Source organism: Hyposmocoma kahamanoa, unplaced genomic scaffold, assembly GCF_003589595.1.
Source record: "Hyposmocoma kahamanoa isolate Upper Pololo Valley unplaced genomic scaffold, ASM358959v1 102, whole genome shotgun sequence".
Classification (NCBI taxonomy): Eukaryota; Metazoa; Arthropoda; class Insecta; order Lepidoptera; family Cosmopterigidae; genus Hyposmocoma; species Hyposmocoma kahamanoa.
The window spans coordinates 733,932-754,194 of record NW_020653337.1 but is presented as its reverse complement, the minus strand read 5'-3'; the positions used below and the strand labels follow the sequence as shown (position 1 = coordinate 754,194).

Here is a 20,263-nt window from a genome sequence, read left to right as displayed (position 1 = left end):
CTCCTTCACAGGCAATTAGTTCACCAAATTTCTAAACGCATTAAGTTTCTAAGAGAGTTTGGGTCGGTTAGAGATTTTTATACGAAAAATTCAAAGGTATCTATTGGAGATAAATTTATTCTATATTATTAAAATATGTTTCTTTTAACAAAACCTAATGACAAATTCTTGAAACTTTATGATTAAAACATCAAAATGTTGTCACTTTTAATAGAACAATATTTATATTACTTGCAAACAGGTAATTTCATGTTTTTGTCATCAATTTTATCTCGAACTATTTTATTTAATTTTATTTATTTAGAGTAAGAGACGTCTGTTCTTTTTAATTATCGAAATTGATCCTTTATTGATAAACTTTTTCCATCTCATGCCAATTTTCTAACCACATTTACGTACAAAACTTAGCCCCGAGGAGTTCTTTAGTCCGCCGTTACACGTGTCTCTTTTTGTTAAATCTTTGTCGCTATATAATATCACGTTCCATTGTACTATACCTTATATAAATATATTTCAAATACATAGTTTAATACTTTTGGTTTCGGCGACATAAGAATGTAATGCTTAAGTCAATTTTGTATTGCCGATATTTCCCGTATAAAAATCCTTATTTTTGCTACAAATATCATTAGTGAATCTATGCTTGAAGTGATATTTAACAAATTTGATTGTGCTTCAATGTGGAAACTCACACAAAGAACGAAGTAATTGTTAGTTATTAGGTGCTAATGTAAGTTAACAGTTACCAACACAATTGTGGACTTAATTATGTCGTCTTAAATATAAATAAATAAACAGAAATATACGAATTGTTTATTATTAAAACCTGTTTGGAACGTTTCGTGTAGTAATAAGTTGATAAGATAGTGTTATTTATCATAATGATATGCTGGTTTAATTACCCAGTGTAGTTCGTTATTTTGGCATTTCCACGTCGCTTAGTCGAAATAACGCAATATAGGTCGCTGAAACACAGATCTTCTCCGATCTGCTTTGGTAATGTTAAGCAAATGTCAGGTTAATCATAATCGATAGTTTGAGTTTGATTTAAAAAAAACTCAACTATCGGCAACTTGAAATATTAACAATAATTTTAAAATACTTATACATTGGGTTAAATAGCGATAAAATTAAATTAAAACTAAAAATGCATTTTTTTTAATATGATAAGGAAAATATTCACTTCATCAAATATCCATTATCTATAGCATAAACAGCTCCAGTAATACTTCTAGCTTTTTCACTCGCCAGGTACAGAATAAGATCACCTATCTCTTCAGGTTCTGAGATCCTATTAAGGGGAGTCATCTTTTTCGCCGACTCCCACATTTCTTGTTCCTTACTTTCATCGGTAAAATAACGTTTGGCGATGTCTGTCCTCACCGGACCAGGATTAATGGAATTGACTCGGACACCTTTCGGAGCTAGTTCGAGAGCCACACATCGGGTAAAATGGTCTAAACCAGCTTTTGATGTGCAATAGGCAAAGCCAACTTCATCTTCAAATGGACGTAGTGCAGCGACGCTGGATATATTGATAATATTACCTTTGCTCTCGACTATATATGGAGCTGCGAGATTCGTAAGGTAGATAGCAGAGCGAAGATTTAGTGCCATTAGACTGTCGAAGGTTTGCACAGCGTTTGGTGCCAATATGCTGGATGGAATACAAGTTCCAGCATTATTCACAAGTATATCCAATCTGCCATAATGTTTTATCGTATCGCTTATAATTCTTTTTACATCTTCATCTTTGGTGACATCAGCATTGATGACTAGAGGGATGCTGCCGGCTTTCTTGCATTTGTCTGAAACGTTTTGAAGTTTCTTTTCATTCCGACCGACCATAGAAACTTTGGCTCCTTCTTCAGCAAACTTGATTGCAGCTGCAGCACCAATTCCTGAACTACCTCCAGTGACAAGAACAACTTTACTTTTAAAACTCATTGCGAATCGAACACGTCCACGGGTCGCACTAGAATACTGGCAAAAAGTAAAATGAATGGTTATATAATGTATACGTGAGTACATTTTGTTTTTGTGGATTATTATCTTCGTAAATATCATACACGTAACACGAGTAAATCATGCAAGTCATTCTTACTAGTTATTTGTAATGTGTCGATTCGGTTTGTGTGTTTGTGTGTATATATATAACAAATCTCAAGTTTATACTCGTTGAACTCAAATTTAATACCCATTATGACCCCTTATGATAAAGCAATAGTTATGATGCCATAGAACCGATCTTATAATAATAATAACTAGGACTAGTGCTAAGCCAATCTGGATGAAGCGAAGTGAGGGTCATATAGCATGAGCCAGGGACCTCCTCGGCAAACTGACCAGCTTCCGATCAGGCGTCACTAGGCCGAGAGTGGTGCGCTTTGTCCGAGAAGCATTCCCCGGTGAGAACTTTTTGTAGACTCACCGAAGTTTGCGCGAAAACTAACAGGGCGCATCGATGATCTGAAGCAAAAGATAGCTGCTTGGGGCAAGCGGATTCGGCAATATTCCGAAAGGGTCAAGAGGCAGAATCGTCTCTTCATGAGTGACCAAAAAAGTTTTACAGGACACTGGAGCATCCTGATGTGGTCTTGATGAGTGAGCATCCGGACAAAGCGGTCAAGGGAGCGTGTGCAACCATTGCGCCTATGAACCCCATCAGCATATCCGAAGAGGATGCAGCGGTAGCAGTCCGTAAGGCTTCGAAGTGGAAAAGTACGGGACCGGACGGACTGCATCATTAGTGGTTCTTGTGCTGCCACGCTACTCTCGCTCGTCAGTTTCAAAGTGCCCTTGAGAGTGGGACGCTCCCAAACTTCTTGACTACTGGGGTCACCCATTTAGCTCCAAAGAGCGATGCTACCGCTGATCCATTACAATATCGCCCTATAACTTGTCTATGTACAATATACAGGACTTTAACATCCGTATTGAGCTCGAAGATAAGTCACCACATTGTTGATAACAGTGTGATGTCTGGAGCTCAAAACGGATGTAGGGGCGGTAGCCGCGGTAGTAAGGAGCTGCCCCTCGTCGACGCGGTCTTTGGCCAACTTGTCAGACGCAACCGTCGGAATTTCTCCGCTGCCGAATAGACTACAGGAAAGCGTTCGACTCGGTGCCCCGCTCATGGCTCTCGAGGGTCCTCGAACAGTATAAAATTGATAGTACAGTTCGACACATCCTCAGGCAATGCATGGGGCGTTGGAGAATGATCCTGAGTCTGGACGGTCGGCAGATGACGGATGTGGATGACAGAATAGAAATAAGGCAAGGTATTTTCCAGGGCGATTGTCTGAGTCCACTGTGGTTTTGCCTGGCCCTGAACCCTCTGCGTACTCTATTAGATAGATCGGAGACAGGCTTTCAGTTTCGGAGAGGTGGGCCGCGAATGCCTCACCTGCTGCACCTGGATGATCTCAAGCTATACGGCCCCACAGCTGACAGATTGACGGAGCTACTGACAATCACCAACGATTTCAGTAGGCAGCGCCGCACTCTGACGGGGACTGTAGGGCAGGACCTCCCGCTGCCGAGCGTGGTTGCCGCCATGCTCGGTAGCGAGGAGTCCTGGGAGGCGGTGGCCTCCTTTTACGCAGAGGTTATGTCGCAAAAGGAGGCCAAGTAGCGGGTGCGCGAGGACGCGACGGACGCGCACCATTTTTTTTGTTGGCGCGGGAGCCCTGGCGCAAGCTAGGGCGGCCGGGCTTGGTGAATGTTCACCGATCCCACGGCGCCGACTCAACCGGCGAGAGGGAAACCCGGGGGAGTTTTAGTGGGGTATGCCCTCCAGTCTGGAGGGAGAGTCCCCACATAACCCCTGAGTCTCCCTGGGCTCAGGGGTATCCATAAAGATTTCGCCCCCGTCAAAAAAAAAGGATGGAGCTTGGAATCGATAAGTGTGCGGTGGTCCATGTTGAGAGGGGACGTGTCATGCATTCCGATGGCATTATGTTGGCATCAATCACCTGCAGGTACTCTCCGAGACTGAAACATACCGGTGTCTGGGTATGTCACAGGCCATCGGTGTGAGGAGCTCCACGCGAGGTTCTTCAAGGTACTCCACGAGTCTTTTCTGGACCGTAAAGCCTCCGTACATTAGCTGCGTTTCGGGGACCTCTTTGGGGAAACCGAAGGTTTTGTCTGTGCAATAGAGGATCAGGTTATCAAGACGCAGAACTATCGGAAAAATATCCTAAAGGACGGTACAGTAGACATTTGTCGGGCATGTGATCGTCCCGGAGAGACACTTAGGCATATTGTTTCTAGTTGTTCCGCTCACTGAATACTTGCACAGACGCAACCAGGCAGTCAAAATGTTACACCAAGATCTCGCTCTAAAGTACGGACTCGTGCAACAGAGGTTGCCATATTACAAGTATTCACCGGAGCCAGTACTCGAAGATGACCGCACCAAAATCTATTGGGATCGATCCATTATCACGGACAGGACTATTTTTGCGAATAAGCCTGATATTGTGATATTGGATCGATCGCAGTCGAGGGTATTTCTTGTGGACGTTACCATCCCGCATTACGAGGGTCTCGTGAAAGCCGAAACCGAGAAACGCCGTAAGTATCTCGACCTGGCGCATGTGATCATGGACATGTGGGATGTGGCCTCCACTGAAATAATCCCAATTGTTTTGTCCGCAAATGGGTTAATTCCAGTCAGCCTTTCTAACAGCTTGAGGCGGTTGGATTTCTGTGGCGTGTCGCTTCCAGCACAAATGCAGAAGGCGGTCCTGTTCGATACGGCACGTATTGTTCGCCGGTTCTTAGACCTGAGTCCCCGACCCCGGCCGACGGTGCCATATTGCCGGGAAATACCACCTCTCCATTTAAAAATGCAACATAATCTTTTAGGCCTTGGGAGAGGCGAGAGTCTAAAATAGATATAATAATAATAACGCACACACCCAACATAACTAGGGTAACCCTGTATCGCGGGTGCCATGGACACACACATAGACAAACACAATGACAGAGTCGGAAGATGCGTATAGGAATTCGCAAATGTAATTAATATAACTCTGTAGAATCATTACATTTATAATTTTTAAGAACAAGTATACGCGTGACCAGATTAGATAGACAAAAAATCTTTTTTCAGCTTATGTAATATAACCAAATAAAAGTAATATTACAAGAATAAAATCCATAATTAAATTAGGTCGTTTTGAAAGTCATAGCAGTGAAAAGGCACTAGCTCAGCAAAAATGTTGCGGTTGCCAACGACGCTGGTATTCTGCCAGAACCGTCCTCAGATAGTCTACTTACATGCCTAGTTATACTCATATTTCAAGAAGGAATTTGAGGAGAAATTACTATGATACCAAGGGGATGTGTAGGTGTGAATGTACAGTTTATAAGCATATTCTATGACGAAACAATATATTTTCATTGAAACTATGTAGAATGTAGATAAATAGCATCACCACGCACCTCTGAGTTTTACAGAATTTAATTTGAAATTTGCCTTGAGCTTTACCGTCGAAGAAGGTTCACAACCTTCGGAAAAACGTATGAAGTCGCATTGAGGCATGGCGGGCTATTGCATAAAGCCTCGCCTGAGGGGATACCCGTGGCCAACAGTGGGGCGTATAAATGAGTTGATGATGATGATGACGATGATGATGATGTAAAATAACTTGCATTATTTATTTATTAGATGTATAAAACAGTTTACATTCACTCCTTAACAAAAGTTAAACACATGATTGCTAGTTCTAGTCTAGAAAATGTAATCCTAAGCATATACATAATAATAATAATAACGCACACACTCAACATAGCCCCGCACCAGGTAAACCCTGTGTCGTGGGTACCATGGACACACACATAGACAACCACAAATTACACCCAAAATCACGAGAGAAATAAATGTAGGCCATACAAATATTTCTCCCGGGAATCGAACCTGGGACCTCTGATATATAGCATGACCAATCACGAGTAAACAATTTTGTTACATATACATGTATTTCTAAAACATACCTACGTATAATGTGACGTTAAATTTCGTCACACAGAAAATCCTACATTAAAATGTTATGCACGTCTAAAAGATGCTGCGGTATTATGGTGTGGAGTTACAAGGAGAAACATCCGTATTGATCTTGTTCTAAAACGAGAGCTTAGAATAGATAACCAAGCGACTTCCTCGTACAAATAATATATAACATATGAACCCGAACAACACTGAATAGACTTGTTTGTTCAGCTTGTTAAGGTGGTATGAAGAAACAGAATCGTGCGCATACATTTCGCACTAGCTGCAATAATTTTCGTGTCCTTGCCAATACACACGGACCAAAGGCAATAAATTATTAGGTCTAAAGAGTATAAAAAATTCATATAGACGTAACCGCGAGCTCAAATTTAGGAAGTTAGGAGCGTTATACATGACCTTGCATCTAGACTAACAATTAATTACGTATACTGTCTCAGACACCAACTCAATAACAGTGGCCAGAACTGTTGTCTGGAGAAAAATCGGTTCTCTATCCTGGATTTGTTTCCGTCAATCTATTACCACGGATTTGTACTTGGTAGGGTTTAAAACCAGTGTTATCTGACCATGCAGAAAAACGTTTTATATTCTCATTGATTTGGATGATGACTTCAGTGGTGTCTTTTGGAAAAAACGACAGTTGTAACTGCAAATTGTCTGCATAAAGATAGTACCGACAAGATCTGAAACAGTTGACGATGTTGGATGTACATGTGTATAATAAACAAGAGAGGGACAAAAACAGAATAGGACATATGCGCGAATTTCGTTCAATTACTTCATCATTGTTTTTTGTTTTACTTGAAGGTCACATTATTTTAAATGATAGAAATATCGATAAAGCTTTTTGTGGAAGAGTATGTTCAGGGAAGTACTGGCACCATATCTATTCCTGCCACCAATCAATAATGTGTACGTTCTAGCATTCCGGTAATGGCGATAATAACAAAGAAAAAACAAAACAAGCATATAGGACTTGCTCGCTTTTCGTCTTTGCGATTTAAATCTCTGTCTGGCACTGCAACTGTCATGGATAGACGTGTCGCTACCACCAGGCGCACGACTGTTCGTGCATCACTTGATATGAAAAAATATGTACATAACATCTTCGGTTCCAGGTATTTATCGTATGTCAAAAAGGACCTTGAATGTTTGGTTTTAGTAACAAGATAAAAATAAAAAATACATTACAGTTGAAAGAATAAAACATTTATTTTAACAAAAATCCATTATCTATAACATGACAGGCTCCAGTAATGCTTTTAGCTTTATCGCTCGCTAGGTACAAAATAAGATCAGCTATCTCTTCAGATTCAGCTATCTTTTGAAGAGGAGCATTCTTGCCCGCCAACTCATACATTTGTTTCTCCAAATTTTCATCAGTAACATAATGTTTCATGATATCTGTTCTCACTATGCCAGGGTTAATAACATTGACACGAACTCCTTTTGGAGCTAACTCGAGAGCTATGCATCGAGTGAAATGGTCTAAACCAGCTTTTACAGTATTGTAGGCGAATCCGAGTGGGGTGGACACAGAAGTAGAGCCAACGCTCGATATGTTAATGATATTTCCTTTAGTCTCGACGATATGTGGAGCAGCCAGATTTGTAAGAAGGATAATGGAGCGAAGATTGACGGCGTTGATTTTGTCAAAGGCTTTTATAGTGTCAGGAGCCAGTATACTAGACTGGACAGGCATTCCAGCATTATTTACAAGTATATCTAACTTGCCATAAACCTTCAAAGTATCGGTCATTATTCTTTTCACATCGTCATCGATGGCGAGTTCGGCAATGACAACTAAAGGCTTCCTTCCGGCTTTTTCACATTGAAGTGAGACATTTTTAAGTTTCTTTTCGTTACGACCGACTATGATAACTTTGGCTCCTTCTTCAATGAACTTTATTGCAGTTGCAGCGCCTATTCCTGAACTCGCTCCAGTGACAATAACAACTTTATCTTTGAAACTCATTGCTCAACCGAACGCGTTTACAGACTGTACTAAAATGCTGCCAAAAATAAACCGAGTCCATATAAATAGTATCGAAAATCTTATCTATGCCGTCATCATAATTACATGACCTTGATGTGGAATGAATATTATCTTATAGCGTATCGATTATTTGATAATGAAAGGCAAAAGATTATTTTAAAACTAAAATAACACAAACGATTGAAGGGACATGAATAACAAATATAAGAAAATATACATCAACAAAGTAAAATTAAGTTTTTGCCCTTTCCACGCGAATCTTACTCGACTTAATGACTTGTCCTTTTAAGTATGTTATCTATGTCCGACACAACGGAGTTATTGGCTCATAGTTTTGGATCTCCTAGATTTATAACCTTTCAACGAATTTCCGTAATGTACAACATAATTAGTTGCAATAATGGTTCTAGATATATCTATCGCCGAAAAAAATCTTCAACTTTTGGTTCATATATTCTTTTTAGGGGTAGTACTGTTACTCATTATGACGTTTTATTCCAATATTTCATTATCACCATGAAATTGACTTCTTCTATAAACTTAATTTTAACTTAATAATATAGCGAAAGTTATGAATAATATTATCGAAATAACTAGTTGCTCTGCCTTTATTTGTTCTTTGAATAACATACTAAACAATCTCTATACAAAAATATGCACATTTAATATTAGGCAAACGTTTCAAAAACACAAGAACAATGTTATTCTGTCAGATGTCAATATCAATGATTAATCTCGCTGCTTATATAGGACGGATGCATATGGTACATAGAATTGCGACAGCACAAAAAAGGTATAGCAAAACATTAACAAAAACCGCGAGTTCACACCTATTACAACTAAAATTACTCACTTCGAATGTACAATAGGAAAAATAAAAACAAATTCATAAACACTGCGCATATATCTACGTGTAATGTGCCGTTTTTCTTTTAATTTTAAACGTTCTGAAATGATATTTAAATGATGAGCTGTTGCATAAAGGAATGTTCGTTTCAAAGTGAACGTTAATATTGACCTTGAAACGAACAAGGTCCCGCATCCAAGACTTGTATGTACCCCGCGCGGCGCTCTGAACCGTACTGGCGGACACTCGTTATTCATGTGCTAGACCGAGATTTAAGAAAAAAATGACGCTCTCATCACATGATGTTTCAAATATCAAACTGCTTTCAATAATAAATTAACGGAACAGAAAAATTGTGAAAACAATACAAGTAAGTCCAATAAATCACGTAGATACATTAAAAATAGTATGAGATAAAACTATAATCTCCATAATGAATGGTGAGGATGGGATGTAAGTGGAGTAAAGCAACAAACGAGTGGTGACCACGAAGTGTTTAGAGCAACATGAGACGTCCTACAGTGAGACAGGTAAACGACATCGTCAAAGGCGCGGACCGTAGATTACTATAAACTACGGCAGGTCTATATCCAGCAGTGGTTGAAGTAAGGCTGTTGGTAGCAATGATGATGATGAATGAATATAACACAGTTAGAAGCTACGCAATCAAATTGGTAGGTGTTGGAAACCAACAATCATCACACAATAAAACAAATAAATGATAATAAAAAGACCCAAAACAGCTTTGACAAGTTCTAAATTAATTAATCCGTTGACTAACTACATTTTCATTAAAGCCATTAAACATTCAACATTGGTAAAATAGATATCGCGATCTCTCTCAAAGAATCGCTAAAACATTTAACTGCAGAGTTAAAAATATACAGATGATATAACCTACAGAAGATTTGCTATTATTGCTATACGACTTCAAAAAGCGATAGGTGATGAAATTTGTAAGATAATTCAACCTAAGAATAGTAATAAAACGCCTGAAGTTGACACTATAAGAGGCAAAGATTGAACGAAGTATATCTCCAGTTAAACCTAAAATGATCAACAAAACCGGAATCACTAGACCGGAAGTTAATCGTCGGGACTGTAACGCTTGTTAGCATGAACACTATACTACTTACAATCATACCGGTTATAACAGTAACAACGTAATTAGACAAACGATATGGATTCGAGAAATAGTACCAAGGAATTACTCTCTAGCTTTCAGCCAGTGGAAACTTGTATACACGAAAACATGTACTTACATTAGTGTTCATTGCCTAATATTAACTCGTTGAATACACTGCGCCAGGAGATATTAATTATCACTATTGTATTACTATACGCATTTCAAGTATATAATACGTATATTGTATGACTAAAGCCAATCACTAAAGTGAGTTAGAAACAGTGTGGCGTTCCTTAGGGGGCGTTTCTGAAACCTGCACCATGTTCTAACCCTTCAGTTCGTACTGTCGATGTTTCTGTTCATTGTTATAGGCTAGACAATTAAAAAGCATAAGTGCATCTGTACATAGTTCTTTCATAATTTAAATGACATATAAACTACGCCTAAAAGAAAAATGGTATGTAAATACTAGAAAATAACACACTGTATATAAAATAATTTGCTTAGTAGTTGCAAGCAGGTATTCGTGTTGAACTTTGCCACCTGTGGTTGTGTAATTCCGCGCGTAATTTAGTAGTAACTTCTTAAAAGTTTTTTGGCTCCTCGTGAAGCGTTTGAGCCAAGGTCAATATTTTTAATTTCTGTTTTTAAACATAAACTTAGGAACTATAAGGTAAAAGGACATATTTTTATAATAACTAGCAATTAGAAAGTATCGTGACGAAACCTTCGTGCTGATGAAGGTTTACAGCCCTTGCAAAGCGTGTGAAAAACCCAATCCATATTAGATCAGCGTGACATATGATTTGTTGATGAATGATTTTTTTTAGGGTCAAAAAAAAAAGGGTTGACCCTACTCTACGTCAGGTAACTGTCAATTCAGTTTGTAAATCAATATCTACTTAATAAGTTAAAACTGTTTCTATAGTAACTGAAAATTCAATTTAAATAAACCTTAAAATACTTGTCAAGTTTTTTGTGGCTTCTATGACATACCCGTACATTGGCACCGCTGTAATTTGTTAATTAAACGCAGCGATGAAAAGGGAACAAAATGTGTGTAACAAATCACCTGTGTGTTATAACCTAAAATGGTTTCTGTCACACCGTTGCCTTTTTTATTAGTACTTTATTTTATTGTTATGATACGTTATTTATCTTCACTGGTACGTAACATTAAAACAACGCCTTTTGGATCCAATTCGGGAGCAACACGTCACGTAAAGTGATCAAATACAGGCTTTGCGGCTTTATAGGCAAAGCCTACATTACTATTTACTCCAAGTGCAATTACGCTGGATATATTGTTTTCCTTACTCGCAAAGTTGTTTGGAGCAGCGAGACCAGTAAGGCAGACAGAAAAGCCGACGTTGACTGCCATTAACTGCCAAAGACCTATAGAGCACCTGGCGCGGAATTGATGTAATCCTCTTATGTTATTTTATATATTATTTTTACAACTTCATAGTTGGAGATATCAGCATTAATGACTAGTAGTTTGTAGCCGGTTTCCTCGTATTTGATTTTACTTGATTTGATAGTATATTTTTTTGGCAAGCATATTGTACCGATAGCTCTAATTCCTGCCTTCAGTGACAAAGAGCAATTTAAATACTATTAATAATATTATGTCTTTCTGTCATCGGGTGAAGGTATTTTATGGCGACAGGCAGTTTTGGAGTTGTACACGTAATTAGTAGAAGAAGTAATTCCCTTTAAAATTACGTTATAAGATATCTTTAGCTGTGGACAGGTAGTGTTGACTACGTACCAGAAAAAAACTAATGACTCATCATTGTGTGCGAAATCTAATCAATATTTTTAAAGATCACGATGACATTAGCGTAAACGTTTTAACGTATATGATTATAGTGAAAATGATAACGTTGTGATTACATAATTTTCGCCGTCATTGTAATACAAAAGTATTACAATATGCATGGTTTCGTCGAAACTTCACTCGTGGAAACCCGTAGAAAGTGCTGAAGTGATTAATTGAATTGACGTAAACCACAAATTCCCAAATTAAAAAGTAAACTTATTGATGAAATCCCTAGGAAATAGAGATGGATGCAAATACACTCCCGGACACCACGTATATTTAGTATCAAATGCCCTAAGTTTGAACAATGTTTGATTGATCAAAAACATTAAGCAATTTTGAAAGTAGTATACTAGACCTTTTTTCCATAAATCCTTGTAGAAAATTTGAATTTGCGAAACAGGAGGAAAACATTGTTTTCGACGATAACACTACTTTTGTATTCTAGCCCTTTATGACAAAAACGTGAGGTGGCTCGAACTATGTGTCCGAAAGTATAATTGAATCTAGTACATACATACCGTTCTGGTTAGATGTTATCCATGGCCGATCGGTAGGGGCGCGTTTCGTTACGTGAACAAACATATTGTACAGTGCATAAACTGTACAATACAATAAACTATATGCTGCATATATTTCATTCAGGTGAATGCCGTTAACTTTAGTAGAATCTTTATTCCCGCAGTGCCGTAAGATATTTACAAACCGGGCCCCAGAGTGTCTCTGCGACTTAAGTTTAAAGAAATTAACATTCCTACACTATTCCTACACGTCACATTTGAAAATGTAATTTATGTTAAGAAGAACAGCAATTTTTCATAAAAAATAGTGGCTATTGTTGACTGTCGCTTTTACAGAGTCACAAATTCATTTAAGCAGAAATGTATACTCGTCTATAATAATATTTTTGTTGATATTCAATAATTGCCATTTACGAGACACAGAACTTATCAAAAATAAAAAAAATATAAAAAAACATCAATGACAAAAGGTTGTTTATTATACAGTTTCTGTGATCTATTTAGCTCTTTCATGTAGTTTCTAGCTATGTATCATTATCTCTGTATCATAGTACTTATTATTCTCAGGGGAATTTACCTTACGAATGAGTAATAATATTTAATCAATGCAACAATTTCAAGTGTAATTTGCCCATTTCAATTTGATTTAAATTTTTAATCGACTTCAAAAAAGGAGGAGGTTTTCAATTCGACTGTATGTTCTTTTTTTCTTTTTTTTGTATGTATGTTACGCGATAACTCCGGTATTTGTGAACCGATTTTCATGATTCTTTTTTTGTTGGAAAGGGGGTACTTCCATAGTGGTCCCATTTCATTTTGAAGAAATTCATTCACCTGGAAGGGTGGCTGTTCACGCATGAAGATTCATTTTTATAAATAGCGCCTAATTTAATTTAGGAGCAATTACTTTAATGGTTGATTTTGCTATTTCTCCAATTCAAGGGGTTTTTCTATCAATATACTTTGAGTAGTGTCGTAGTGAGAACCTATTTTTATTACCTCCAGGGACAAGTCCTGTATAGTGGCGAACTAGGAAATATTTCAATAAAACTTAGCAAATAAACGTAATTCCATGTACTTTTGAGGTCGGTTTTTTTAGTACTCTGTACTGAGATTATTATATACATGATTCTCACAAAAAAAAAATCTTATTATACTATGTAGAACGGCATGTTTCTATAAACGTGAGAAAATTGGTTTTACAAGTACTTATTTGCACAGCTGTTAATTTTCCCGACGGACTGACTGGAGTCCACGTTAACAATGTTAGTATTGTGCAACGCGAAGGTTTAAAAGGTCTACTATTAACAATGCCTGGAATTAACACTTTTACAGTGACACAATTCCTTAGAAAAAGTACTGACCACAACAAGTCAACTTTGGTCGCTACATGGAGTGCTCGGCAAAAACAACAGCCGAAATTCTAGACATCCTTGCCAGAATCAGACGGTGCATGACGTTAGAACAATTTTAGTACCGCTACCACCTGTGGTAGCTGTGCCTCATACCAGTTAGCTGTCGTGGAGTCAACGGAGTGAAAAGCAAAGAGGTTTATTGGCAACGACTTTCTTGTGGAATCGAAGCTTCAAAATTTCCACCATCGCAGTAAAGTTGACTGCTTGTCCATTTTCTATCGGATACGTTTCGAAAAGTGTGGGGTGTGTGGAGGAACTCCACAATTTAGTTCCAGCATCACCGGTCGAGTAGTCCTGAACACTCTATTCATGACGTTAATATACCTCCCATATGTCCGAAGCGCTTTGCTACCTCGTCCCTCAACGACTATATATTATACTAATACCTGTGTTTCCCGAAACTACAATTTGGGGCTATTCAAGGCATTATATGACTAGGCATTTTTTGGTTAAACGAGTGCAACCGTCGGTCAAATTATCGCTTAACGTCGTCCTTAAACTGAACTTTGTTTATGTTTTTAGATCACAGAGTCCAGATACGTAACAACGAAATTTAAGATGGAATAGGAATAAAATCAATATCGATAGACGTAAAAAAAGTAGAAAACATTTCCCAATAAAAAAAATTTTGGCGCTAACCTCCAAATCATTTGGAGATATTGGGTTTGTGTACATTGTATATCTGATGGTGGGGCTCAGTAGGTATGTGAAATACTATTTTCAAAGTACATGAAATTGATTACACTAATGACGTCTTAGAGAATAATGGAATAAGAAGCCAAAGTGTCTTTTTCAACCTGGTGTCAACTTCACACAGTCTAAAGCACCCCATTTATTATAACAGTGTGTTATCGAATGCTAACAAATACATTTGGGTTTGTTCAGGCTTGCCAAGTCGGGTTCGGATCGATACGTGGATTAGAATTTTTAGAGGCCTTTATAGGCATTTGGGCCTTCATATATCACTTGCCTTTTTAATAAACAGAAATTGAACCGATGCCCGAACCATTCATTTGTGAACAATATTAAGCGTTTGGTACTTTTATAATCCTTAAAAACAAAAAATAAAAGGAAAGTAATTTAGTTTCTGTCTTTGATTACTGGGTGCAGACTAAATTACAGATTACCAAAATTCATGTTTCCTTTTTTATCTGGTCTTGGTTAATTCCATTCAAACTCACACACAAGAAATGATGTCAGTTTAGCTTAAATAATCTTTTATTTTTTCTAATTCTTTTATTTTAATTACAATTTTCAGACAGTTGTTACGATCTCGAAAAAATTGATATGATATTCCCGATTTCACTCGCTCGCTTTCTCTCTCTCTCTCTCTGTCTCTCTCTGTGTCGTAGACATGGACAGGTTTAGATAATCTAAGATTATAGCTTGCCAATTTCTTTTCTAGACTTGTTTATATAAGTACTAAAATCCTATGAACGTTATTGGTGGCAATATAACAGTGTAAATAAATACTAAAGCTGTGTGCATTTTATATACGTAAAATAATGATCCTAGTGCTCATGAATGTGTATTTATTTACATTCTGTTTGACGGTCATGTGAATAGTGTTGTTGGTTCAACGATAAAATTTATTGTATTCGTTGTGACACGCTCGGGTTAATACATGGTTGATACACACACGGCCTTCTTATCTTAAAGATAAGTAATCATTTTATTAGTAACTATCATGTCAAAATAAATTGTGTTTTTTACAATTCAGTTCCATTTGTGCTAAGTGATCTTCACAATGAGTTTATTGGGTAGAGTGGCTCTTATAACTGGTGCTAGTTCGGGAATTGGTGCTGCCATTGCGCTGAAATTCATTTCTGAAGGAGCTAAAGTGGCAATTGTTGGACGGAATGTGAGCAAACTTAAAAATGTGTCTGCCAAATGTGAAGAGCTCGGCAAGGAACATTTGCCGTTAATTGGTGACGTAACCGACGACGATAACGTGAAGAGAATTGTGGATGTTACTTTAACCAAATATGGACAATTGGACATATTGGTGAATAACGCGGGGATTGCAGGCTTTGCTAGTATTCTCGCACCTAATGCTTTGAAAATGTATGACTCTTTAATGTCTGTGAACATTCGTGCCTTAGTGGGTATCACAAATCTTTGCGCTCCGCATTTGATCAAAACTAAAGGCAACATTATTAACATCTCCAGTGTATCCGGCGTCCGACCTTATATTGGTACAGGTTTCGCTTACAACGTCTCCAAGGCCGCAGTTAATCATTTTACTAGTACTATAGCAGGGGAACTTGCAAGGAATGGCGTCCGGGTTAATGTCGTCAACCCTGGTCCAGTCCACACGGACATAGTCAAGAATACTGGTATGGCAGAAGATGATGAAGCTAAATTATGGCTAGCAATGAAGAAATCGACAGCGTTGGGTAAAATAGCAGACGCTGAAGAGGTTGCCGAGCTGGTGCTGTTCTTGGCGAGTGACAAAGCTAGAAGCATCACAGGATCATCATTCCTTATTGATAATGGAACTGTAGTCAAATCATAATCGAATAAGTTTTCCAACATTTGGTTTCATGAATAAACAGCGAACCCGAAAAATGTATGATTTTCTTTTTCCTAAACATGATGCTAATGTTGTTTAACATTTCTTTTGCATAATTAATGTTAATTTAATCATTCTTCATTACTGTCAGCCTACACCTTCCAAAAGTTGTAGCAAACTTGTGTCTAACCGCATTATCAGAGTATTGAAGTGGAAACATCGCATTTCAGAATCCTATATCACATTTATTGGAATGTGTGTTCGATATCAACTTCGTCGACAGTTGGATAATGAACCGTGTCTCGTAACTTTAAAACTCAATTTCAGTGTGACCCAGTTTGTAGTATCGAGATTATATTAAGATAAATTTTATCGATTTTAGGTTTAACTGGAGTTGATACGATGCCAGATCTAGTGCGGCCTCTGTGGATGTGTCTTGGGAATTTGTAATATTTCCACCTGAGCCAGCCATGTAAGTTTTTTTGCATTTCTATCATATCTTTTATTTAAATAAAATAAATGTTTCTATTCTGCTAGGCAAGAACTGTATTTTATTGATAAAACAATAAGGAAGAAACATGGATGTGATGTTATTAACAAATCTAAATGAGTTTGGCACGAAAAAAATTACGCTCACCAAATTCTGTAACTTGTAGATATTTTAACAACTTCCGAGACCTTTGAAAATGTTTCTAAAAAACCAAATGTACGTAAATTCCTCAATAAAATTCGCCATAAATCGCTCCTTTATAAAAGGTGTGTGAAATCCACCGCCCCGGGCCAGATCCCCCGAAACTCAAGATGGCCGCCGGGATAATACACTCAATGGCATAAAATGTGGCATAAAACTTGCTATCGACGGCTTTACACTTAAGAGCATGTAAAATGCGTAGTTATGAATTTCATATTGTGATATTTCGCTGTCGTTTCGTAAATTTTCTTAAAAGATTTTGAAGATATAGGAGAGATAAGTTGTTATAAACGTTAGATTATCTAATTGTGGTTGAAATCACTTTCAAATTAATAAGTTTTTTACTAGCCATTAAATAAACACTTTTTAATTTACATCGACTACATAAGTTACTTAAAAACCTTGCTAATTCCTTGTCTCGAATAAATACACCACCATTAAGACCCTGCTGGAAAGCTCGTAGTTAATTAATTCTACTTAATTATACGTAAACCTGTTCCAAGTTGGATCTCGAGTTTCCTTATTTAAATTACCATGGAGCCGGTCTCCCACTAGGGTAGGCAGAGACTATGGAACTGCGTTCACCTTGCAAGCCGCCTGACTTAAAGGCAGACATTAACCTTATCAAGGTATATTTTAGGTTATTTCTATTGAAATAAGGTATACATTTCAATGCTCCGGGACCCACCCCGGTGTAACGCAGAGCATTTCTCTCTGCGACTCAGAGCATTGAAATATGTACCTTATTTCAATTTCAATAGCATAAATTATACTGTGATAAATTTCATCTCCTCTGCCTTCTCGTTCGCCGGTTTGCGTTAGCTCATACTCGCATGAGACTATTTTATTCTTCGTACTTTGACCTGGCCTGGTTGAGCTGGTCAACCTTTTCCCACATATCCCTCTACGTTAGCAATAAAAATTTGTATCATTATGTAACCTAATAATGGACTTTTATAGAATATACCCATTCCACCTTAACATCGAAGCATTCCCTTTTCTTTTTTAATAAATCACTGGTTGGGCATAAAGATCAGTACGGTAGTAAAGTATAAATGAAAAATACACACACCAGAAGTGTCTAAGGATCAAGGCAGTTTTTTTTAATATTTGATTAGCCCGTATAAATCGCGTTTATTTGTTTTTTTTTTCAAACAAACCAACGTTTCGCGCCCTTTACAGGTCCCATAGTCACGGTTGACTGAGGTGGTACAGTCATCAACCAGTTATGTATTAATGCAAATCCAGCCGCTGCCCGGTCGCCTTTCTCAGGTCGCTACTCTAAAACAAGTCTACTCCATCGGCCATCAACCCTCCTGTATATATATTGTCCTGCTCACTGCTACTTACAGTTTACTGATTTTGCGAGATATGTCGGTCACTTTAGTTCTCTGATAGCGCGTTTCCACCCCTCTTTCCACGGCGCGTTTGCAAGAAACGCGTGGCGCGGGCCGCGACACGGGCCACGGGCCGTGAGAAGCCGCCTTGACTTGTATGACTTCATCAAGAATTTAGTCCATTGGTGGAAACCCCTTATATCTATGACATTATCGTGATGAAATGCATGTGGTATTTCTTCTTTACAAATTCACCAGTTTATGCTAAGGATGCTTTTCATGAATTATAACTTAAAACTTTCCCGCCCATTCTTAAAATGTGTGGTTAACATTATATTTAAAATGACTTCAAAAATAAATAAATACAAAATGACAATATCTGAATTTCAGGAGCGGCTGCAGCGTTACGGTCGGTATCCTTATGGTGCTCATCGCCTGCGCAGCATCAGCTCCGGCCTCCATGAAGCGAAACCTTCCGACTTTAGTGTCCGCTGTCACTACAGGACTTGAGTTACCTACTGACCTGATCAGTGGTTTAGGAGAGGGAACGGCATCCATACAAGTGGTGGTCAATGTTCTCACTGATAGTCAGGGGAATATTCAAGTATATACCCACTGACTGTAAATGCAGGAAAGGAGTAAGATAAATTTGCTGTCTTGAAGAGCAAGAGAGGGTGGAAGAAATCAACGAAACATGATTGCACGAACAGTACTATAGGCATTGTTTTCATATTGATTGTAATAAATAAATAAAATAAATACACACACACATAGCCTCATGAGTGTGTGCGTTATTTATTTTATTTATACTTGCACTAGGGAAACTGTATCGCGAGTGCCATGGACACACACATAGGTGATACAAATTACACCCAAACTTACGAGAGAAATAAATGTAGGCCATACAAATATTTCTCCCGGTCCGGGAAACGAACCCGCGACCTCTGCGTGGCAGTCCAGCATGATAACCGTTCGGCAACTGAGGCAGTAAATTCGAAGTGAAGGAAATTATGAATTGAGGGGACGAACAAGTCGTGCGCCTGGTGGTAAACGTCACGCCTGCTCATAACATTGCCATTCAGAGCTTTCATTCACGAGGACAAGTCCCATGTGCATATAGTTTCACTAGCACATTTATCATGTAAAACCGAAATTCTTTAATGCATTAGATACATTGTGGCAGTGCTACCATAGACCAAACCTTATTTTAAAACTTGTCTACGTGACTACTAAAGTAAACTACAATCTATGTGTAATAAATGTATTTTTATATGACAATGGCAAGCTTAAAATGTACAGCATGAAGCACTGGTACAGAAATAAACCAAGCCCATTATTTTGTGAGTGTAGTTCTAGACGATATTCTAAAAATACCAACGTCGTTCTATCTATATTTATCACGATAATGCAGCTGCTACTAAATAACTATAGTTGGACGGTCTGAGAGGTCAAAAGGTCTAAATTTAAATTAAGCCATCATTGTGTGGACAGTTTGGACTAGCTTTTAGGATATTTCGGTTGTGAACTAATAAATTAAAACACGAAATACACCCTAACATAAAATGTTAAAGTACATATTAAAATAACACATAACAACGTTTGTTTTTCATTATCTATTGACACTTCCCTTTAAGGCCATTTTATCGTTCATTGAAATAGGTTTATCTCTTAGCATTAAGCCATTAAGCGGTTTCAGCGGCTGCAAGCGCTAAAGTGCTAAAATGCTGAAAGTGTAATTACACTAAACCAGGGTAATGTGTTGAGGTCAGCCCAGTCGGTCAGATTTGTAATTGGATAATTTAATCGCCGGACATTCTCCGCTAGATTTTCACTTGTTTTTGAGTGCGTAAAAAAGTAAGGATATAGAAAAGTGGATTAAAAATCAATTCATACCTATCGTTAAGTACTGGACAGTAAGAATAAAGCTCTTGCAGGTTGTCTCGATCTAAAGATATTTGAAATAAATTCTGAAACTGA

The 20,263-nt window shown here is 37.9% G+C and overlaps 4 protein-coding genes across 4 annotated transcripts in view; 1 reads left to right on the top strand and 3 right to left on the bottom strand.

Annotated features, from left to right (window-relative positions):
- Positions 1-20,263, bottom strand: part of LOC113236526 — a 121,866-nt gene that overhangs the window by 40,081 nt on the left and 61,522 nt on the right. The gene's annotated exons all lie outside the window — the stretch shown is intronic.
- On the bottom strand, positions 1,114-1,969 carry LOC113236511 (glucose 1-dehydrogenase-like). The gene has a single exon (XM_026472622.1). The coding sequence runs from the start codon at positions 1,945-1,947 to the stop codon at positions 1,180-1,182; it is 768 nt and encodes a 255-aa protein (XP_026328407.1). The 5' UTR covers positions 1,948-1,969; the 3' UTR covers positions 1,114-1,179.
- LOC113236520 (glucose 1-dehydrogenase-like) lies at positions 7,212-8,027 on the bottom strand. The gene has a single exon (XM_026472632.1). It carries the CDS (start codon positions 7,992-7,994, stop codon positions 7,230-7,232), a length of 765 nt encoding a protein of 254 aa, XP_026328417.1. The 5' UTR covers positions 7,995-8,027; the 3' UTR covers positions 7,212-7,229.
- Positions 15,392-19,116, top strand: LOC113236502 (3-oxoacyl-[acyl-carrier-protein] reductase FabG-like). The gene is made up of 2 exons (XM_026472611.1): positions 15,392-16,730; positions 18,677-19,116. Exon 1 carries the CDS (start codon positions 15,494-15,496, stop codon positions 16,259-16,261), a length of 768 nt encoding a protein of 255 aa, XP_026328396.1. The 5' UTR covers positions 15,392-15,493; the 3' UTR covers positions 16,262-16,730; positions 18,677-19,116.